General features: G+C 37.7%; 2 protein-coding genes across 3 annotated transcripts; one reads left to right on the forward strand and one right to left on the reverse strand.

Moving 5' to 3' along the window:
- Nucleotides 1–17,013, forward strand: LOC133303473 (E3 ubiquitin-protein ligase UPL2-like). The gene is made up of 17 exons (XM_061503384.1): nt 1–139; nt 391–511; nt 3,704–3,799; nt 3,884–4,087; nt 4,213–10,774; nt 10,917–11,983; nt 12,068–12,376; nt 12,452–12,656; nt 12,939–13,213; nt 13,315–13,610; nt 13,945–15,046; nt 15,139–15,285; nt 15,392–15,472; nt 15,555–15,780; nt 15,911–16,050; nt 16,462–16,568; nt 16,713–17,013. Exons 2-17 carry the CDS (start codon nt 416–418, stop codon nt 16,813–16,815), a joined length of 11,016 nt encoding a protein of 3,671 aa, XP_061359368.1. The 5' UTR covers nt 1–139; nt 391–415; the 3' UTR covers nt 16,816–17,013.
- A 1,233-nt stretch (nt 17,014–18,246) lies between these two features.
- Nucleotides 18,247–21,772, reverse strand: LOC133303471 (uncharacterized). 2 transcript variants are annotated; one of them, XM_061503381.1, is made up of 5 exons: nt 21,634–21,772; nt 21,438–21,464; nt 21,169–21,291; nt 19,902–20,151; nt 18,247–19,546 (listed from the first exon to the last, which is right to left on the reverse strand). In XM_061503381.1, exons 1-5 carry the CDS (start codon nt 21,687–21,689, stop codon nt 18,764–18,766), a joined length of 1,239 nt encoding a protein of 412 aa, XP_061359365.1. In that variant the 5' UTR covers nt 21,690–21,772; the 3' UTR covers nt 18,247–18,763. The 2 variants fall into 2 exon arrangements, with proteins under 2 accessions (XP_061359365.1, XP_061359366.1); XM_061503382.1 differs by lacking the exon at nt 21,634–21,772 and having other exon boundaries at nt 21,427–21,457.
- Between the last annotated feature and the right edge of the window lie 2,112 nt (nt 21,773–23,884).

Consider the following 23,884-nt stretch of genomic DNA (forward strand, 5'->3'; position numbering starts at 1 on the left):
ATAAAATTTCTCAGACACAGCGATTCTCAACCTCTCTCTCTTCGTGTTTGGGGTTTTCGTTTCGCTTTCTCACTCGTGTCCTTTTCTCTTCGCACTTCGGATGTGTACGCATCCATCTTCTTTCTCTCTCGTCTCTCAGGTATCCATATCTGGTTTTCACATGCTTGTCTAATCACCACATAACTTTGTTTATTTTGTGTTACGAACTTGATCTGGTTTCCTAATGCGAATTGCTGATTCGCATCGTGTAGTTACCGATTTTTCGCGCTTTTGGAATCTGTTTGGTTTAATCATTCATTATCACCTAATCTGTTTTTTAAGCTTTGTTTTTGGTTGTTAATTTGATTAGTGATTTTTTTTTTTAATTCTGATTTTTATTTTTGGAAGTAGTTCGGAGTAAAGAAGTTGAGGTGAGATGACAACCCTAAGATCGAGCTGGCCTTCGAGGCTGCGCCAACTTCTCTCGAGCGAGGGTGCCGTTGGCCCCTCCATCAAGCTGGACTCTGAGCCCGTGAGTGTGCTCTCTCTCTCTCTCTCCACAAATGTATACTCACCGTTTTGTTATGTTCGCGAATAGGGTTTAATGGGGTCAACTTTTAAGTGCTGGGTAAACCCCATTGGGAATTTTATTCACTTCTTATTCATTTGTACTAATATTATGAAGGATTAATTAGTATGCAGTGCCACTCATTATGAAATGCACTTTCAAAGACTTTATGTTTATTTTTCACCTTTTAGTGGATTGTATCTTACTATCTGTATTCTTTTGCCAGTAAGATTTGAAAATAGCACTTGCCACCCGAAAATCCGTTTTTATTTTACTGTATGCTTTTATATGTGAGGGAAATTAAATCAATATTAGGCATCGTTAGCAATTGAAAATATCATGTACATTTAGTAGTTGAAATCGCCAGGAAAACAAATAGCGCATTCAGGTGATTTTTGTTTGCTGAAAACCCAAAAGTGGTGTTGGTTTTAATAAGGGAAGTCTTTTTTGGATAATTCAACCATATCAACTTTTAGATACAAAAAAGCTGACCTTTTCTTTGCTTTGTTAAGAAGGAAAAATTTGTAGCTTATCCAAAAGTAGAGTATTTTCTTGCGAAGAAGACCGTATTTGTAACTGGAAATGGCTTTTTTAAATAGCAAAAAGAAATCGATGATTTTTTCTTGAGATTGGTTAAATAACCAGGAAAATAACACTACATGTTATCAAATCAATAATCTTGGTAGGATTTATTGGTTGCTGCATTGCTGTTTTTGTAGTGTATATTTAGTTTAAAGGTGGGTGACTGTGTTTTGAATTGCAAAATGAGCTACTTGAGTTTGGTCTGAGATTGACTGAATATGGTGTTGTCCAAAAACTATTTACCACTACTAGAAAGTTATTATGCAAGATTGAATAGGATACGGAACTCACTTCTTTATTTGTCTCAGTTTGATTATGGGATTTGTATTTAATTTCTGTTGAATTGGTTTTGCTTTATACCATTACAATGTATGTAGGATGCCTACGAAGCAGGTGTTATTCAAAAAATAGACAATTGAAGCATAGTTACTTTAGTTTCTTAAATTTTTAAAAGGTCTGTTGTGTTGTTCATTACTGGAATAAAAAAATGTTAAGATTAAATGGTGTTTTTACAAGTACGGTTACCTCAAAATTTGATTAGGATGTACTTCATACTGGAATATACTGATTGCTGATTTCATTAGCAATTTACTAGTGCTGGTTTAAACAGGATTTGAACATGTCTTTCTTGTAAAAGGTAGTGAACTAGTGATATGCTTAAATTTATATAATTAATGGAACTAATACCTCTCAGGCTTCCTGGATGCATTTTTGTTGTATCCCAAATCGTTAAACATAGAATAGTTAAATATTATTGATTAGCTGTAGTTCTCCTGTTTATGTTGCTGAGCATCTGTTAATTTCAATTCTATGAAATGCACTTGCATTGCGCATCCAATGAGCAAGGTAGTCAAACTCAAAATCTTACCTAAATGTGAAGGGAGTGGAAATATTGTAAATCGTGGGATCGACATGGATTGTTAAGATCTTACTTAAATTATATCTAAAATTATAACATAAATAAAAAAAGAACATTTAAGTCACTATTAAAATTTAGTTAGCAATTGTAAAGAACCAATTCAACCCAAAATCTTAAGGTGTTGGGTGATGGCCTTTTTAATGGTTTATATTATTCTCTAAAACATTCCCTCACGCAAGAGCCCTTTGGGCTTGAAGCGTGGATATTGTACAGTCCCAATTTTTTTTGTTTTACCTTGTGTTTATTTAATCACATTTGAAAGTGGGGGGCGGTGAGGATCGAACTCGTGACCTTATAGTCACAAAAGCTTTGATACCATGTAAAGAACCAATTCAACCCAAAACCTTAAGGTGTTGGGTGATGGCTTTTTTAATGGTTTATATTATTCTCTAACAGCAATTTTAAATTATAAAGGATAATTCAATAGTTAGTTTTTATTAATTATATAAAAAGTTTTAAACTGTAAATTTAGATAATAGAAAAAAAGTGAAAAGGATTGATGTCAAAACATATCGATATGCTGAGATGTTCGAAAGTGAAAAATGCAATATTTTCTATCTATCAAAGTTTGCTTGTAGCCAGAGGACTATAAGCCAGAGAAACTGTACTTTGATTAGCAGATGACCGTAGTGTGAATAGGAACTTGCAGCTCATGTAAGAGGGTCTGGACCCACAAAACCTCAGCAGCAGTGTTGGCCTTCTGTACTCAAACGAGCCACTAGTGGTTGTTTTTTGGACCACCAAAAGATGAGATTAACCAGAATAGAAGTGTAGAACACCTGTCATTAGGATCTGTAGCCCAATCTGTATCACAAAAGGCTGTTAGTGAAAAAAGACCTTTGGAAGTTGCTGGCTGCAGAAGTATTCCATGGGAAATGGTCCTTTTAAATATATGAGAATGTTCCTTTAGCGATCCCATTTATTCACGATTTTGCAATCAAGTTGGCGTGTCAATGGTGGAAAACTCGTAAGATCGTACAATCCTACAAGTTGACACACAATTTTGACTACCATGCCAATGAGCACATTGGTTGGTAAAAATATTCTTGCAAGTAGTATGTCATTGTGACACTACTTACCGGCCATTCTCTATTTTTAGCCAGTTTATTTGCATTTTATGCACTTAATTTTGACGTTTCATGTTATGCACAGTGAATCTTAGGTTTTGGTAATATTTGCTCTTACATGAGTGTTATTTCCTATGTAAAGAAATACAAAGTTACTCTCTTACTCAGATAGCAAGAAAGTATAGCAGCTTCTGGCTTTTGTACAGCTTTAGTGTTTGGTACTTTTTTCTGTGCATGGACTGTTTTCAGTGGCAAGTTCCTTAGGCTGTTCATTTAAATTTTAGGTGCTCCATTTGCATATACTCCTTTGGGGAAATTAATGTTTGGTGATGATGATTTTCTTTTTTCTAAAATTTGATTAATACTGTTTTTCCTCAGTCATAATTGATTGTCATGAACAATGCATGAAGTAAAATAAGTATGTTTGCAAATTTGCTTCAATAATGTAATTTTATATTCTTAGATCCATTTGTATGTATTTTCATGTTTGAAGTTAAATGTGTAATTATATCTATACACACTCCATCATTGATTCCTCCCTTGTCATCCTTGTAATGTCATCTAAATTTGGTAATTGATTGGTTTCAGCCTCCAAAGATCAAAGCCTTCATTGAGAAGGTCATCCAGTGTCCGTTGCAAGATATAGCTATACCACTCTCTGGCTTTAGGTGGGAATACAATAAGGTAATACCATAATAACCTGCTAATTTTGCTGCATTAAGTACTTGTTTTATTTTCCCAGTGCCTTATACCTTGCTTTGACATCAGGGGAATTTTCATCACTGGCGACCCTTACTACTTCATTTCGATACATACTTCAAGACTTATTTGTCATGTAGAAATGACCTGACCTTGTTAGATAATCTAGAAGATGACAGCCCCTTACCAAAACATGCAATTCTGCAAATATTGCGGGTGATGCAAATAATTTTAGAGAACTGTCCAAACAAGAGTTCCTTTGATGGCTTAGAGGTTAGTTTCACAGAAATTATACCCTATCTAAGGCTGGTCCTAATTAAATACATTTTCCTTAATTCCGTCTTCTATTTATTTTAGTCAAATGGTTCATTTCTAATATTTCCTCTGTTTCTCTTCAGCATTTCAAGCTTTTACTTGCATCAACAGATCCTGAGATTCTTATTGCTACTTTGGAAACCCTTTCTGCGCTTGTAAAAATTAATCCCTCTAAGCTTCATGGAAGTGCAAAGATGGTTGGCTGTGGTTCGGTGAACAGCTATCTCTTGTCCCTAGCACAGGGATGGGGAAGCAAGGAGGAGGGCCTGGGATTGTACTCTTGTGTTATGGCAAATGAGAAAGCCCAAGACGAAGCACTGTGCTTGTTTCCTTCTGATGTAGAGATTGGTCATGACCAATCCAATTATCGCATAGGTACTACCCTTTATTTTGAATTGCATGGAGCTAGTGCCCAAAACAGGGAACACAGTGCAGACACAGTTTCTCCAAGCTTGAGAGTTATACATATGCCAGATTTGCATCTGCACAAAGAAGATGATTTGTCATTGATGAAGCAATGCATTGAACAATATAGCATTCCTTCAGAGCTCAGATTTTCATTGCTTACTAGAATCAGATATGCTCGCGCCTTTCGGTCTCCTAGAATATGCAGGCTTTACAGCAGGATTTGCCTACTTTCTTTCATTGTGCTGGTCCAGTCTGGTGATGCTCATGATGAACTTGTGTCCTTTTTTGCTAATGAACCAGAATATACAAATGAATTAATTAGAGTTGTACGATCTGAAGAGACTATATCTGGATCTATCAGAACACTTGCAATGCTTGCATTAGGAGCTCAGTTAGCAGCATATACATCATCGCATGAACGAGCACGGATACTCAGTGGATCTAGTATAAGTTTTGCTGGTGGTAACCGCATGATACTCCTAAATGTGCTCCAGAGGGCTATTTTGTCATTGAAGAGTTCTAATGATCCATCATCCCTTGCCTTTGTCGAGGCACTTCTTCAGTTTTATCTGCTTCATGTGGTTTCAACCTCAACTTCTGGGAGTAATATTCGAGGTTCTGGCATGGTACCAACATTCTTGCCGCTGCTGGAGGATACTGATCCTGCACATATTCATCTAGTCTGTTTTGCAGTGAAAACCCTTCAGAAGCTTATGGATTATAGTAGCTCGGCTGTATCTTTGTTTAAAGAGTTGGGGGGCATAGAACTTTTGGCTCAGAGATTACAGAAAGAGGTACACAGGGTGATTGGTTTGCTTGGAGAAAATGATAACATGATGCTCACTGGTGAAAGCTCAAGACATAGTACTGATCAATTGTACACCCAGAAGAGGCTCATAAAGGTCTCCCTCAAGGCACTTGGTTCCGCAACATATGCGCCTGCAAACTCTACCAGATCTCAACATTCTCAGGACAGTTCATTACCTGCAACTCTATGCATGATATTTCAGAATGTAGATAAGTTTGGAGGTGATATATATTACTCAGCTGTTACTGTTATGAGTGAAATAATCCACAAAGATCCTACGTGTTTTTCTGCTTTGCATGAAATGGGTCTTCCTGATGCATTTTTATCATCAGTTGAATCTGAAATACTTCCTTCATCAAAGGCTTTGACATGCATTCCAAACGGTCTTGGGGCCATTTGTCTTAATGCCAAAGGGTTAGAGGCAGTTAGAGAATCTTCATCTCTGCGGTTCCTTGTTGACATTTTCACTAGCAAAAAGTATGTCTTAGCCATGAATGAGGCAATTGTTCCTTTGGCAAATTCTGTGGAGGAACTTTTACGTCACGTATCTTCGTTGAGAAGCACTGGTGTTGATATTATTATTGAAATCATCCATAAGATTGCATCCTTTGGGGATGGAAACGGAACAGGATTTTCAGGAAAAGCTAACGATGGTGCTGAAATGGAAACAGATTCTGCAGACAAAGAAAATGAAGGCCATTGTTGCCTTGTGGGTACATCATATTCAGCTGCGGAAGGGATAAGTGATGAGCAGTTTATTCAGCTATGTGTCTTTCATTTGATGGTATTGGTTCATAGGACTATGGAAAATTCTGAAACATGCAGGCTGTTTGTGGAAAAATCAGGAATTGAAGCTTTATTGAAGTTGTTATTACGACCTGCAATTGCACAATCCTCAGATGGCATGTCTATTGCTTTACATAGCACCATGGTATTTAAGGGATTTGCTCAACATCACTCTGCCCCTCTGGCGCATGCTTTTTGTTCCTCTCTTAGAGAGCACTTGAAGAAAGCATTAGCTGGGTTTGGTGCAGCTTCAGAACTTTTGTTGCTGGATCCAAGGATGACAATTGATGGTGGTATCTTTTCTTCACTTTTCCTTGTTGAGTTCCTTCTCTTTCTTGCTGCATCGAAAGACAACCGTTGGGTGACTGCATTGCTTACAGAATTTGGAAATGGCAGTAAGGATGTTCTTGAAGACATTGGGCGTGTCCATCGTGAAGTTCTGTGGCAAATTGCTCTACTTGAAAATAAAAGGCCTGGGATTGAGGAAGATGGTGCTTGTTCTTCCGATTCGCAACAGGCAGAAGGGGATGCAGGGGAAACTGAAGAGCAAAGGTTCAATTCTTTCAGGCAGTTCCTTGATCCTTTATTGAGAAGGAGGACATCAGGATGGAGCATTGAATCTCAGTTTTTTGACCTTATAAATCTGTATCGAGATTTGGGCCGTTCCACTGGTTCTCAACACAGATCAAATTCTGCTGGGCATTCAAACATGCGGTCAAGTTCCAGTAATCAGTTGCATCGATCCGGGTCTGATGATAACTCTGGAACTGCCAATAAGAAGGAATCTGACAAGCAGAGACCGTATTATGCATCTTGTTGTGACATGGTCAGATCACTTTCATTTCACATTACCCATTTGTTCCAAGAGTTAGGAAAAGTAATGTTACTACCTTCACGTAGACGTGATGATATTGTGAGCGTAAGTCCTGCTTCAAAATCAGTGGCTTCCACTTTTGCATCCATTGCTTTAGATCACATGAATTTTGGGGGCCATGTAAATCTTTCAGGAACCGAAGAGTCCATATCAACAAAATGTCGTTATTTTGGGAAAGTGATTGATTTTATGGATAATATTATAATGGAGAGGCCAGATTCATGCAATCCTGTTCTGTTGAATTGCTTGTATGGACGTGGAGTTATTCAATCTGTATTGACCACCTTTGAAGCTACCAGTCAGCTGCTATTTGCTGTTAATCGGGCCCCTGCCTCGCCTATGGATACTGATGATGCAAATGCAAAACAAGATGACAAGGAAGATACAGATAATTCATGGATTTATGGTTCTTTAGCTAGTTATGGGAAATTGATGGACCATCTAGTGACCTCCTCTTTTATATTATCATCATTCACAAAGCACTTGCTTGCACAGCCCCTTATAAATGGTGATACACCTTTCCCAAGGGATGCTGAGACTTTTGTGAAGGTCCTCCAATCCACAGTGTTGAAGACTGTGCTTCCTGTTTGGATTCATCCCCAGTTTGTTGACTGTAGTTATGAATTTATTTCTACAGTTATCTCTATCATTAGGCATGTCTATTCAGGGGTTGAAGTAAAAAATGTAAATGGCAGTGCTGGTGCTCGTATTACTGGGCCTCCTCCTAATGAAACAACTATTTCTACCATTGTAGAGATGGGTTTTTCCAGGTCTAGAGCAGAGGAAGCTCTAAGGCAAGTTGGGTCGAATAGTGTGGAGTTGGCAATGGAATGGTTGTTCTCTCATCCAGAGGACACACAAGAAGATGATGAACTTGCTCGTGCACTTGCCATGTCCCTTGGGAACTCTGATTCAGACACAAAAGATGCTGTTGTAAGTGACGACAATGCTCAGCAGCTTGAGGAAGAGATGGTCCAACTTCCTCCTGTTGATGAGTTATTATCTACTTGCACAAAACTTCTGCAGAAGGAACCTCTTGCTTTTCCTGTCCATGACTTACTTGTGATGATATGCTCTCAGGATGACGGTCAACATAGAGCTAATGTTTTCACATTTATTGTTGACCGGATCAAAGAATGTGGTTTGGTTTCTAGCAATGGAAATCACATAATGCTGGCTGCTCTTTTTCATGTTCTTGCTTTAATTCTTAATGAGGATGCTGTTGCACGGGATGCTGCTTCTAAGAATGGTTTGATCAAAATTGCCTCAGATCTACTTTACCAATGGGATTCTAATCTTGATAGCAGGGAGAAACAGCAGGTGCCAAAATGGGTTACAGCTGCTTTTCTTGCGTTAGACAGGTTGTTGCAAGTGGATCAAAAATTGAATTTTGAAATGGCAGAGCAGTTGAAGAAGGAAACTGTGAATGGCCAGGTTACCATTGATGAAGATAGACAAAACATGTTGCAGTCTGCATTGGGAATCTCTATGAAGTATGCAGATATACATGAGCAGAAGAGACTTGTTGAGATTGCTTGCAGTTGTATGAAGAACCAACTTCCCTCAGACACGATGCATGCTGTTCTGCTACTATGTTCCAATCTGACAAGAAATCATTCTGTTGCTCTTACCTTTTTGGATGCTGGTGGTTTAAGTCTACTTCTTTCCTTGCCAACCAACAGCCTCTTTACTGGGTTTGACAATGTTGCTGCTGCTATTGTCCGTCATGTTCTTGAAGATCCACAAACGCTCCAGCAAGCAATGGAGTCTGAGATTAAACATAGTCTTGTAGTTGCATCTAATCGGCATGCAAATGGAAGGGTCAGCCCTCGTAATTTCCTCTTAAATTTAGCTTCTGTAGTTTCTCGGGATCCAGCAATTTTTATGCAAGCTGCTCAATGTGTGTGCCAAGTTGAAATGGCAGGGGAAAGGCCTTACATTGTCTTGCTGAAAGATCGGGATAAAGACAAAGCTAAGGAGAAAGAAAAGGAGAAGGATAAATCATTGGAGAAAGACAAAGCACAGAATAGTGATGGAAAGGTTGGTTTGGGATATACAAATGCAGCTGCTTCTGGCAATGGCCATGGAAAAATTCCTGATCCAAATACCAAGACTGTCAAAAGTCATAGAAAACCTACCCAAAGTTTTGTTAATGTGATAGAACTTCTTCTTGAATCTATATGCACTTTTGTTCCCCCCTTGAAGGATGACATTGCCCCAAATGTTCTTCCTGGCACCCCAACATCAAGTGACATGGAGATTGATGTCTCTACAGTTAAAGGAAAAGGAAAAGCAGTTGCCACTGTGTCTGAGGGGAATGAAATCAGTAGTCAGGAAGCTTCTGCATCACTTGCAAAGATTGTCTTTATTTTGAAACTTCTGACAGAGATATTATTGATGTATTCATCATCTGTTCATGTTCTACTTCGACGAGATGCTGAAATAAGCAGCATTAGGGGCACTTATCAAAAGAGTCCTGCTGGTTTAAGCATGGGTGGGATATTCTACCATATTCTTCATAATTTTCTTCCTTATTCTCGAAACTCCAAAAAGGACAAGAAAGGTGATGGTGATTGGAGGCAGAAACTGGCTACCAGGGCTAACCAGTTTTTGGTGGCTGCTTGTGTTCGTTCTACAGAGGCAAGGAAGAGGGTTTTTAGTGAGATTAGTTATATTATCAACGAGTTTGTTGATTCATGTCATGGCGTTAAGCCTCCAGGCAATGATATTCAAGTTTTTGTTGATCTACTTAATGATGTTTTGGCTGCTCGTACACCTGCTGGTTCATTCATTTCGGCTGAGGCCTCTGCCACTTTTATGGATGCTGGTTTGGTTAAATCATTCACTCGTACTCTCCAAGTTTTGGACTTAGACCATGTCGATTCATCTAAAGTTTCTACTGGCATTATTAAAGCTCTTGAGTTGGTGACCAAGGAGCATGTCAATTCAGTTGATTCTAATGCAGGGAAGGGTGATGATTCAGCAAAGCCTTCCAATCTAGGACAACCTGGAAGAATAGATAATATTGGTGAGATGTCTCAGTCCGTGGAAATGACATCCCAAGCTAATCATGATTCCCTTCAAGTTGACCATGTTGGGTCTTATGCAGTTCAGTCCTATGGTGGATCTGAAGCTGTTACTGATGATATGGAACATGATCAAGATCTTGATGGGGGCTTTGCTCCTGCTAATGAGGATGATTACATGCATGAAAATTCTGAGGATGCAAGAGATCTTGAGAATGGAATGGAAAATGTGGAGCTACAATTTGAAATCCAACCTCACGGCCAAGAAAATCTTGATGAAGATGACGATGAAGATGATGATATGACTGGAGATGAAGGTGAAGATGTAGACGAAGATGAGGAGGATGATGAGGAACATAATGATTTGGAAGATGAAGTCCATCGCTTGCCAGTTCACACACATCAAGATGATCATGAGATTGATGATGATGATTTTGATGATGAAGTGATGGAGGAAGAGGATGAGGATGACGAGGAAGATGAGGATGGTGTAATACTGCGACTTGAGGAGGGTATTAATGGAATTAATGTTTTGGACCATATTGAGGTTTTTGGCAGAGATAATAGTTTTCCAAATGAAGCCTTTCATGTGATGCCTGTTGAAGTTTTTGGATCCAGACGTCCGGGGAGGACAACATCTATTTATAGTCTTTTGGGAAGAACTGGTGATACTGCTATACCTTCTCGTCATCCACTCTTAGTTGAACCTTCTTCCTCATTTCACCCATCTGCAGGGCAATCAGGCTAGTTCTTTACGAATCTATTGCTGTTGATACTTTATTCCAATAATGATTTTTCTTAATATGTGAATTGCTATTTGTATAGAAAGTTTTGATGTTTTTCAATGACACTACTCTTTTTTGGTATCTTGTTAAAATATTCCAGATAGTTCATTGGAGAACAACTCAGTAGGTTTGGATAGTATATTTCGATCACTGAGGAGTGGACGCCATGGACACCGTTTGAACTTGTGGACTGATAATAACCAACAGAGTAGTGGGTCAAACACTGTTGTTGTACCACAAGGCCTTGAAGAGTTGCTTGTCTCTCAATTAAGGCGACCAACCTCTGAAAAGTCGTCCAATCAGAACATAGCAGAAGAAGGGTCTCATGGTAAAGTGGAAACCAGCCAGGCACAAGATTCAGGAGGTGCAAGGCCAGAATTCCCTGTTGAAAGTAATGCTATTCAGGAAGTTGGTACGATGTCTCCTTCAATAATTGATAACAGTAACAATGCTGAGATCAGACCTGCAGGGACTGGATCTCTGCAAACAAATGTATCAAGCATTCACTCACAGGCTGTTGAGATGCAGTTTGAGCATAATGATGGAGCTGTGAGGGATGTTGAAGCTGTGAGCCAAGAGAGTAGTGGTAGTGGAGCAACTTTTGGTGAAAGCCTCCGGAGCCTGGATGTTGAGATTGGAAGTGCTGATGGCCATGATGATGGTGGAGAAAGGCAGGCTTCTGCAGATAGGATAGGAGGTGATTCACAGGCTGCACGCACAAGAAGAGCAAATATGCCTTTTGGACATTCTTCTCCTGTAGTTGGACGAGATGCGTCCCTTCATAGTGTTACTGAAGTTTCTGAAAATTCAAGCCGTGATGCAGATCAAGATGGTCCAGGAGCAGAGCAGCAGGTGAATAGTGATGCAGATCAAGATGGTCCAGGAGCAATCGATCCTGCATTTTTGGATGCTCTTCCTGAGGAGCTACGCGCAGAAGTCCTCTCAGCTCAGCCGGGTCAAGTGGCTCAACCAGCAAATGTTGAGTCTCAAAACACTGGGGATATTGATCCAGAGTTCCTTGCAGCTCTCCCCGCAGATATTCGAGCAGAAGTTCTAGCTCAGCAACAAGCACAGAGGTTGCATCAGTCTCACGAGTTGGAAGGTCAACCTGTAGAAATGGATACAGTCTCAATAATTGCAACATTTCCTTCTGATTTACGAGAAGAGGCAAGTTTGTCAGCTGACCCCATTATATAAACGTGAGATTGTCTCTGAAGTCTTAATTTTTCCCTTTTTTTTTGTTTTCTGCAGGTTCTGTTAACTTCACCGGATACTATTCTTGCAAATCTTACACCTGCTCTTGTTGCTGAGGCAAATATGTTGCGGGAGAGGTTTGCGCACCGTTACAGTCGTACACTCTTTGGTATGTATCCAAGAAGTCGTAGAGGTGAGACTTCAAGACGTAGTGAAGGTATTGGTTCTGCCATGGAAGTAGCACAGAGAATTGTTTCTGCACGCCGGAATCGATCCAGTGGAGCGAAGGTTGTTGAAGCTGATGGAACACCTCTAGTTGACACGGAAGCTTTGCATGCCTTGATTCGGTTATTTCGCATAGTGCAGGTATTAATTTATGATAGGAAGGAGTTCTTCAAAATGAATCCTTTATTGTCTATAATTTGTCTTGCATTTTTGCAGCCACTCTATAAAGGTCAATTGCAGAGGCTTCTTTTAAATCTTTGTGCCCATAGTGAAACAAGAACCTCTCTGGTGAAAATTCTGATGGACTTACTAATGCTTGATGTAAGAAGGCCTATCATTTATCTTAGTACAGATGAGCCACCATATAGATTATATGGTTGTCAGAGCAATGTAATGTATTCACGTCCTCAATCTTTTGATGGTAATAACACTCGATTAATCTTATTCATGCTGTGTTTATGAACAGTTATCCTGATTTTGATTGTGTAACATGATGTCGGTGCTCATATTTTTGAATCTTCCCAATTAAGCCATATCTGAAATGACTTTAATTTTCTTATGCCATATTTGAAATGACTTTCATTTTCTTATTCCCTGAACTTTTTTGCACTAGAGTGACTTTATATTATTTGCAGGATTTTTTGTATCCTTGTTTAATGGTGAATAAGTCTATTAATACCTTTCATATTGTTTGATTACATAGGAGTTCCCCCCTTGCTGTCTCGGCGAATACTTGAAACTCTCACTTACCTTGCTCGGAATCATCTATATGTGGCAAAAATTTTGCTTCAATTTAGGCTGCCTCATCCTGCAATCAGAGGAACAGATAATGTTGATGATGCGCGTGGCAAAGCTGTGATGGTTGTTGAAGATGAAGTAAATATATGTGAAAGTAACGAAGGGTACATTTCCATTGCAATGCTTTTGGGTCTCTTGAACCAACCACTTTATTTGAGGAGCATAGCCCATCTTGAGCAGGTGATGATTTGGTTTTAGCGGCACCTTGGTGCCATCTAATTTCATGTGCCTACAGACATGCTGACACGATTTACTTTGTATTTGTGCTTTTGTGTTTTCAGCTGCTAAATTTACTGGATGTTATCATTGATAGTGCTGGAAACAGGTCTAGTTCATCTGACAAATCCCTGATTTCTACTTCTAAGCCATCATCAGTTCAACAAATTTCTGCTGTGGAGGCAGATGTGAATACAGATTCTGGTATTTTGTCTTCTGGAGCTGATGCATCTACTAAAGCTGATGATTCCTCCAAACCCACATCCTCTGGAAACAATATGGAATGCGAGTCTCAGAGAGTATTGAGTAATCTGCCACAAGCAGAACTCCGGCTCTTGAGCTCATTGCTTGCACAAGAAGGGTATGATTATGCGCTTATGCTTGTTGATTTGTGTTGATTCTGCTGTCTGTTTTTCAGCCAATATGCCTTGCTTTTGTATATCTATTTACCATCACCAGGAGTTCCTGGTTTTGGGGTGGGATGGGGTGGAGGTGACAAAACTCCTGACTTAGGAGATCCAACTAATTTTAAATTCTGTTTTGTTGGTTTTGTTATGTGCATTTACTTGCTTTTGTTTGCACAGCTGATATCAATCACCACCAGACCATATTAGTCTGGCTATTATTGTTGTAATAACAATGTTGTATGTTTTCGTGATGATGGAGTTGATCTGATATTTTTGCTTTCCTCCCAGTTTGTCAGATAATGCATATGCTCTTGTTGCCGAGGTAATGAAGAAATTGGTGGCCATTGCTCCAACTCATTGTCAGCTTTTTGTCACTGAGCTGGCTGCAGCAGTTCAAAACTTGACTTCATCTGCAATGGGTGAATTACGTGTCTTCAGTGAAGCAATGAAAGCTCTTCTCAGTACTACATCTAATGATGGAGCTGCAATTCTGAGAGTTTTGCAAGCCTTGAGTTCCCTTGTCACCTCGCTGACACAGAGAGAGAGTGATAGAGTTACCCCTGCTGCTCTTTCTGAGGTTTGGGAAATCAATTCAGCATTAGAGCCCTTGTGGCATGAGCTGAGCTGTTGCATAAGCAAGATAGAGTCCTACTCAGAGTCTGCGTCTGAGTTTTTTACCCCTTCTAGAACATCTGTGTCTAAACCATCTGGTGTCATGCCTCCACTTCCAGCAGGCTCTCAAAATATCTTACCATATATTGAATCTTTCTTTGTGGTTTGTGAGAAGTTGCATCCTGCACAGCCAGGTGCTAGTCATGACTCAAATATTCCTGTTATTCCCGATGTTGAGTATGCCGGTACATCTGCAACTCAGCAGAAAGCATCTGGACCTGCTGTGAAAGTAGATGAGAAACATGTGGCTTTTGTAAGGTTCTCGGAGAAGCATAGGAAGCTACTAAATGCTTTTATAAGGCAAAATCCTGGTTTGCTCGAGAAATCTTTCTCTCTCATGCTGAAGGTTCCAAGATTTATTGATTTTGACAACAAGCGTGCCCACTTCCGATCAAAAATTAAGCATCAGCATGATCATCACCACAGCCCCTTAAGAATATCAGTAAGAAGGGCGTATGTTCTAGAAGATTCTTATAACCAGCTTCGCATGAGATCAACTCAAGATTTGAAGGGAAGGTTGACTGTTCACTTCCAAGGGGAGGAAGGTATTGATGCAGGTGGGCTTACAAGGGAATGGTATCAATTGCTGTCCAGAGTTATTTTTGACAAAGGAGCGCTGCTTTTTACTACAGTGGGCAATGAATCAACATTTCAACCAAACCCTAACTCTGTTTATCAAACAGAACATTTATCTTATTTCAAATTTGTTGGTAGAGTGGTGAGTCCTTTTGCAACTAGTCAACTACTGCTCTCAATGCTTGCTGTTGGTCATATATGATTTTTTTATTTACCCCTTTCCACCTTATCCAGGTTGGGAAAGCATTATTTGATGGTCAACTCTTGGATGTCCATTTTACTCGGTCATTCTACAAGCACATACTTGGGGTCAAAGTTACATATCATGATATTGAAGCCATTGATCCTGACTATTTCAAAAATTTGAAATGGATGCTTGAGGCAAGTGCATTTATGTAGTTCCTCCCCCTCTCCCTTTCCGTATTCTCACCACATTTTGTTCATTGTTAATTTGTGACAATTGTCTCATGTTTTGCTATGATTGCAGAATGATATCAGTGATGTTCTGGATCTTACTTTTAGCATTGATGCAGATGAGGAAAAATTGATCTTATATGAACGAACAGAAGTATTGACTGTGTTCTTAATCTTTTTTAGATGATGTATTGGTTTATGCATTGTTATAGTCTAATCTTGGTGAGCATATCTAGGTGACTGATTATGAGTTGATTCCGGGTGGACGGAATATTAAAGTTACAGAGGAGAACAAGCATCAATATGTTGATTTGGTCGTTGAGCATCGGTTGACAACTGCTATTCGACCTCAAATAACCGCTTTTCTGGAAGGGTTCAATGAATTGATTCCCAGGGAGTTGATATCCATATTCAATGACAAAGAGCTGGAATTATTGATCAGTGGACTTCCTGATATTGATTGTGAGACTTCCATTGTTTTACATTACTTTGATTGATGTGATTAATGTTTATTTGCTCTCCCCGCCTGCTATATTTACAAGAGTTAAACTGCATGGAACGACAAATTTGATAGTTCTGCATTTTATTTCAGTGGATGACTTAAGAGCAAATACAGAATATTCTGGATATAGTACTGCATCGCCAGTTATCCAATGGTTTTGGGAGGTTATTCAAGGGTTCAGCAAAGAAGACAAGGCTAGGCTATTGCAGTTTGTGACAGGCACATCCAAGGTATATTGCTATCAGATCTTAAATTTCATTAGAACTCAAATTTTATGGCTGTTTTCGAAGGTGTTTGAACACATAAGATGAATTTCATACATAATATGCTAGCTACTGTCAATTATATCCAATTCATGTGTTCAATTTATTTCCAATGCATTTTATTCAAGAATCTCACGCATGTGGTAACTGGTAATTTGAGTGCTCTGAGGTGTCTAATTTGTTGAATAGGCTGAGGATGGAGATGACTCAGTTTTGTTCCCGAAAACATTCAATGATCGTAGCTTTGCCTGTTTCCTTTGATATTCTGAATCCTATTTATATCAGTGAATGGTGCTGACACCTTATTTTGTAGACTTGAAGCCGTTAAAACATTTTTAGTGCAATTTGGAGGTCTGATTTTAGCTACTGATGTTTCAGGTGCCTTTGGAAGGTTTTAGTGCTCTTCAAGGAATTTCAGGCTCCCAGAAGTTTCAGATACACAAAGCATACGGAAGTCCTGATCACTTGCCTTCTGCTCATACTTGGTAAATATGTTTCCCCTTTTCAATCACTTTGCGTATTTGCTTTCTGTTTTGATTATCTGAAGTTATATAGGCTAAATTTATCACTTGATGGATCATTATTATCATGTGATTTGAACTAATTAACACGGATTCTTCTTCATGCAGTTTCAATCAATTAGATTTGCCGGAGTATCCATCTAAACAGCATTTGGAAGAGAGGTTACTGCTGGCAATTCACGAAGCAAATGAGGGATTTGGATTTGGTTGAAAAGTTTCCGAGGGTGGAGGGGGCCAAATGCCATGTGTTACATTTTAGGTTAGGAGCTACTTTAAAATAGAATTGAATGGTACAGAGTTGAATTTTTCAGTTTATATCATGTTAATATGTTGTACAGTCGTATATTTGCAATGGGAAATGCCTTTGGCAGTTTTTCAATGAACCGATTTGCCATGATTTCTTGTTTATTTCTGTAACTCTAATTAGTGGTGTTGTGAAATCAGCTGGCAGCGTCCATGCAAAGATTACTTAGACGTAATAAGGAAGAAACTACGTACCTGGTAGTTTTTGTGGGAAGAATCGGTTTTTTAGTTTCACAATTTTGGTTTGGAGGTATAATTTATGAAGTTTGATGGTGCAATGGGTAATGCTCTAGAATGAGTAAAAATGAGTGAAGTTTATAATTTATTTGTTAGTAAAAATTGTATTAAAAATTTAAGTTGTCAATTTTCGATGTCGTTTTTGCTCTTACCAAACTGACCGTAGAGAAGTTTTTAGTCACCATATCGAAAAAAATGAGAATAAATTCTTGATTATAGTGCAAATAGTTTGATATAATCAAATTTTTAATTGATCCAAATCATGTTGGTATTGGAGTTTCGATCTTACTACGGAAATAAATTAAAAAAACCTAGAAAAGTAAGCGTTGATCTTGACTTTTGGGCATTTGAGTTTCAAAAAAATTATTTCTTTATCAACTTGTACAAAAAAACAAATCTCGGTGACTAGTGAGGTTTTGAATGAAATAAGTTTAACAATTAAATATCTTGTTTTAAAACCAACAAAAAAAACTATATATATATATATATAATTATTATTTTGCTTTATTCAGTCAATATGAATTTATGGATTATTTTGCATATACCTGCATAATTGTATCCTTCACTGTATGACGTCGATTATTCTTAATTCATAATTGGTTTATCCTTGAACAAAGGGACACCTCGGTTTGAAGATGCTCTTCAAGCTGATGATCCATCCAATAGAAAGTTTACAAAGTTCAAGGACACTCTGCAACTAACAGGAGTATCTGCTTTTTGCCTGCTTTTGCTTACGCATTAAGATATGAACGCACATCATAAGCAAAGTTGGAAAGTGCTTCTGTATATTTATTTATCCTCGCGCAACCACACAGCTAAGATCACAATTACTGATAAATGAATAGCGTAGGCTGTAGCCAATCAGAAGGAAAACATGCAGCCAGTTTTAGTTGGGAAACTACTGTTTTAACAGCATAAACATGCACCTATGCACAACAAAAATGTGCAGTGACGTGAAGAAGATCAGTCATGTGTTCTTTTCTTAGTCTTTTTTGGGGATAAATGCGAATGAAACAAAACTAGACGCTCTATATTGTCGACAATTTAGTCAAACAGAAAGCAATTAAATTTGTTTGCTAATTCAACCAATAACCAAGGTCATCTCCATCAATAGCAAGTACAGCTAAGGAAACAAAATTGTGGGAAGGAACGAGTGAGGAAGAGAAGACCAACTGAAATTCTAGATATCAAGACATAACATTTTATCTATAATTACAAACTAAGACATCTATTAGAATGGAGAGCCAACTGAGCCTAACTCAACCCCAAAAGCTAAGCAGCTAGCTCAAGGTTGGAGAATTGCCCGAGTCATTATAAGAGATATCATGGGCATATATCCAACTAATGTGGGATCCCAAGAATATCATTAAGCAATAAAAGTGTAGGTTTGTGATATCCAATGTAAATAGCGTCAATTGTTGGTTAAAAGCAAAAAGCAGCAACTATTTACATCCATCTTGAATTGTGTTGTGTCTCCAAAAGAGTCAGTCAACTGACCCCCAAATGGAAGCTATAGCATACATTTCCACCTAGGGTTTTCTGATTTTGTTTCTTATCTTTTCTTACCTCTTCACCAACCACATTCAGATGGCAACCTGAAACTCACCTGAAGACTCATATTACCGTCTAAGATATTTCTTCCCTTTGGCATCGTCTTTAATGATATTCCAAAGGCTATGTGGAAAATCAACTGGCCACAAAACCACATCATTTTCCCAAAGAACCATCTTTGCAAGATGATCTGCTGCTCTATTAGTTTCACGCCATGAGTGAGAAATCTGATATTTATCAAACTTACTTAAGAGTTTCCAGATTTGTTTCAAACAGCTATCAGCTTTTGGACAACAAGGTTGTTTTTTATTTATCGTCTTCACAACACTCATGGAATCTGACTCCACCCATATTGCTTTTATCCCAAGACCCAAGGAAAGAACCAGGCCTCTCCATATGGCCCACAGCTCAACCAGGAAAACATCTCCTTGAGGAACTTTAGAGACAAAAGCACATATTGGTTCACCCATACAATCACGAAGCAGCCCACCAAAACCAGCAGCTTCTCTATGTATAGAACCATCAGTATTTAATTTTGTCCATCCAAACTCAGGCTTTGTCCATTCACACAATCTTATGGAACTGGAAACTGGACTCAGGATGTTTGCAATTTGGTTGAGACTCCTTAGAAGAACCATTCCTTTGATTCTTTTCTGTGCAGAGGATAACTCAACTCTAAGTTCATTTTCCTTAGCCTTGTGTTTCTTCCCTATAAGATGTGTCCCTAAGCAATTTTCACTGGTAGTACTAATCTGACATAAAGCACAGCTCCATTCCTTCTGGACTTGCTTTTTACTAGTTAGCCTTGTATAACTGCTTTCTGTCTTGTCACAAACAACAGGATCTCTCCCCTGATGCAAACAATTTTTTAGAAAGAAGTATATGTATCTATTAGGACGATGGCAAAATAGAATTAGATTAAAAGAAACTTTGACTTGGAATGAGTAGGAGAAGCCACCACCTTGTAGGTGGGGGTTACCATATTACATATAAACAAATTTGCAATACAATTGCAAGTGAAAGTTCACCATGAATTACTCACTTTGAAACATTTAGCATGGCAAATGTATATTTTGAGCTAACCGACAAATTGAGAAATCAACAGCAGCACACAAATAAGCTAAAACCTTAACATCATCAAATACATTATTAGTATTTTGATGTAATGATGCATGTAAAAATAGGACAAAAACTTAAAACTAATACCTGATATCCTTCGAACTTCTCTTGTATTTGACTTGTAATAATTGTATGGTCAGAGACATCAACAAGTTTGCTATCCTCATACAGTTCAAAATGTGTGCTCTTCTGATTGAAGATGTTCAACGGCTTTGTACATATGTTCCAAGTACAATAGTGCTTAATTAATAATTTATAGATGCATGACGCACCACCAAAATAAGGTATCAACAGCAAGATAGTTGCTATCGCTTTTACATGAGGCCACCATGGGAGCCTGTAATAATAACCAAGTAAAAAATGAGGAGACATGGTAGGAGAAAACTAAAAGATATAGAAAATTCAAACATAAGCACAAGTGATGATTGGTTCCAAGCAGTAGACAATGATGATAATCAGAGAGGTCAAACTATATGAACTATAAGTTTAGTAGACGAATTTTTCTTTTTCTTTCATAACCTTGCCACCATTAAGCCAAAATAGTTTCTACCAATACACATATGCTCGCTCAGACTCTTAACTTTATTCCTATAATTAATTTTGCAGGTATAGATCATAAAATGCTCAAAAGCAACAATAAAGTAAACTAACATGCATGCGAACGTCGTGTGATGCTAAATTATACGACGTCAGAACCATCTCAATTGGAGAGCGGAGTCAAGGTTCCAGTGATCAGTTGGAAAACATTTCTGTTGGAAGACCCAGAACATCTCCAACAAGAAAAGAAAAGAAGAAAATATAATTTAGATGTTAAAACAATTACCAATCCTATAGTATCATACCAGAATGGCATTATTTCAGTGAACAATACTATAGTAAAGCTCACATCGATCAAGAAGCTACCTATGACTTGAATTATGAGTTTGACGATTAACATACCAAATTTCATAGTTATAGCTGGAATTAAAATGATCACAGCATTGTACCCAAAAAAAAAATAAGATCACAGCATCATTAACAATAATCAGTCCGGTCAGTTGGTATGCATCAACTTTCCCATTTTGTTATACAAAACTCAAGGAGTAAAAACCCTTTTCGTAATTTGTTTCTTCAAAGATACAAGTGCCATCAGTTTGGTCCAGCAATAATAAATACATCAAATTTGACATCAAATTGGTGATATTAAAAAGAGGCATGTGATATCAAAAAGTGATATAAAGGACCATTTTGTTGTATTTATAATTAGAAGATTAAAGTAAACTAATGAAACTTGTATCTTTGAGTCCAAAAATGAAATGAGTGTCAACTCAAACTCAAATTACCAGTTAAATTCTCAAAAAAAATAAAAAATTACCAGTTAAATACCACTGCAAGTTCCCGCTCCATGATCATAGACAAGGAAAACAGAACCCAAAAAGCAAGGCATCGCTGATTGCTGGAGCGGGAATCACTCTCCATTGCCCGAATAGAAGCGTACCTACAGGAAAGCACAGTAAATTTTAGAGATCCAATTCTGAATCTCTTGTATTTTTTTAAAAAAAATAAAATAAAAAGTAAAATAAAAACTATTTTTTTTTTCTCGAAATGAAGAAATAAGAGGACCAGTACTAACTAGCTACTTACAAGGGAAAAATCAAACTAAATGGAGGCCTGCATGTACAAAAAAAAATAAAAAAAATTGCAGACATTAACGTTAGATCATAAGACTCCTATAAAAATGCCACAAGCTTAATCAGTAATTTTACTGTATGACTAAGTTTTCAAATAAATGACAGTGAAAAAATATATTTAAAAAGCACGAACAGAAGAATCGGTGTACCAGGCAAGGACGTTGAGTGATTTCGTCAATATTGTAAGGAGAGGTTTCCAACCCATTTCTTCAATCTTAGCTCTTATTGTTTTCTTTCAGTCCAAAGTCCAAAGAGGTTTATGAGAAAGAAAATAAACACAGATACATGTTGTGAGGGAGCAAAACTATGATAGGATATAAATCGATAGAATAAAAGGGCGAAGACCATAAGTCAATGGAATCTTTCACAAATAAGCCAATTAGAAAATGGAAGAGAAAAGACATTAAAAAAAAGAAAAAAATATGTGTCATAGGTGAAAAAAAGAGATAGATAAATGAGGAGAGAGTGGATAAAAAAAATGAAAGTGTGGATTCTATTCCTTCTGAGAGTAAAATGATATAAGTTGTGTTATTTAAAAGGATAAACACTTTTTTCTTAAAAAATTTATGCAAATCTTGTAATTCGAAACTTATAGGTGAAAATTGCATGTAATTTTTTTTAATGTAATTACAGAAATTTAGGTCAGAAACGAATCCAAACTATAGGATGGGATATAAATGGATAGAATAAAGACAGCATAAAAATAGGAAAGATATGAGTATCATAAGTTTTTATTTTATCGTGTATTAGACAAGTAATCTGATAGAATAATATTATCTTATTCGAGGATAGTCATGATAGAATATAAATTCATAAAAATATATTTTTAAAAATTGATTTTTAAGCTATTTTTTCACTTATTTATACAATAGTTCTTAATTTAAAATATTTAAAAGTCATAATTTTTAAATAAAAGTATATTAAATACTTAAATGACTTACGAAAATATTTTAAAATAAAAAACTACATCCTCACTAAATAAAATTTTAAAAATTGTTTTAAGTGGCCAATGACTAGTAATAGTGGCTGGTGCAATGAGTGATGCTGTGATAGGTGAGGTGGCTAGTTGAAGTGGTGGCGGTGGTTGTGGGGGCTGTGGCCATGGGTGGTGGTGACCATATGGCAATGACCAGTGATAATTGTGATGGTTGATTAATGACAACGACAATAGTGACTAATGGTGGTGACGTGGTGCCTAGTGATTGTGGATGGTGGTGACCCAAGGTAGTGGTTGGTTGCACTAACAGTGGCCAATGGTGACAACAAAGATAGTGGTGGTTGGCTGGTGGGTTGTAGGTAGGGGTGACTAGTGGTGACCGCCGGCAATTATGGTGGCAAAGTGATAGTAGTGGTGGCGGTGACAATTATAGTTGGTGCTTGGTGGCATGAAATGGTTGCGGTGGTGGCCAATGGTGGTGGTAGGGCGCGAGTGGTGATTGATGGCAATTATGGTGGCTGATTGATTACAATGGCGGTGGCTAATGGTGGTGGTTATGGTTGGTGCTTGGTAGCTAGGGGTGACGATGGCCAATGATGGTGACAATTGGTGTAGTGGTGGCGAGTTGCAATGCTGGCGGTGACTGGTGGCAATTGTGAGGCTAATCGATGGTAGTGGTTAGTGTTTGGTATAGTGGTAACTAGTGACAATGGTGGTGACTAGTAGGTTGTGGTGAAAATGACAATGACAATAGTTGGGTGATGGATAATAGTGGCAGTAATAGGTGTTAGAGGTGCTCAATACCCAGCGGTGATGATAATGACAGTGGCTAGTCAATGGCAAGGGTGGACCCTCACATGCACAACAAAGTTTGTTATATAAGAATATTAGGCTATATTTGGAATAAAATGGATGTGACATTTGCTATCATATCATGTCCATAAATTGAGCCAACAAGATAAATTTATCATATCCTGTAATTCACCAAACAATGGATAAGAATAAATATGATAGCCTATCTTATCCAATCCTCACTGTATTGACCACCAAACTGTACCATAAAATAAGGAAAAATAAAATAAAATATAAAAAAGGAAATTATTCTTAATTTTTTTTTTTTATACATCCTAATTCCTAACAAGGATTCATCACTACCACGCTAACTATTTTTAAATCAACATGACATTAATGCTTATTGTTTACAAGTATCGGATGGTGTGGATTAAATTAAGTAACGTTAACGATTACTAATTAGAATATAAATTAAATGATGGTACCCTAAAAGCATAATTTAATAATAGATGTTACTGTTATCAAAAAAATAAAAAAAATAATAGATGTTACTATGTAATCAAAGATATCATGTTAAATATTTAGTTTATGTGTCAAATGAGCAAAAATCAAATTGTCTAGTTTTAACTCCTTTCTTAAAAGATGTAACTAAATCTAACCTAAATTAGATT

The sequence above is a fragment of the Gastrolobium bilobum genome, unplaced genomic scaffold (genome assembly GCF_033153095.1).
Source record: "Gastrolobium bilobum isolate Gb01-03AN ecotype WA unplaced genomic scaffold, APGP_CSIRO_Gbil_v1 utg7546, whole genome shotgun sequence".
Taxonomy (NCBI): domain Eukaryota; kingdom Viridiplantae; phylum Streptophyta; class Magnoliopsida; order Fabales; family Fabaceae; genus Gastrolobium; species Gastrolobium bilobum.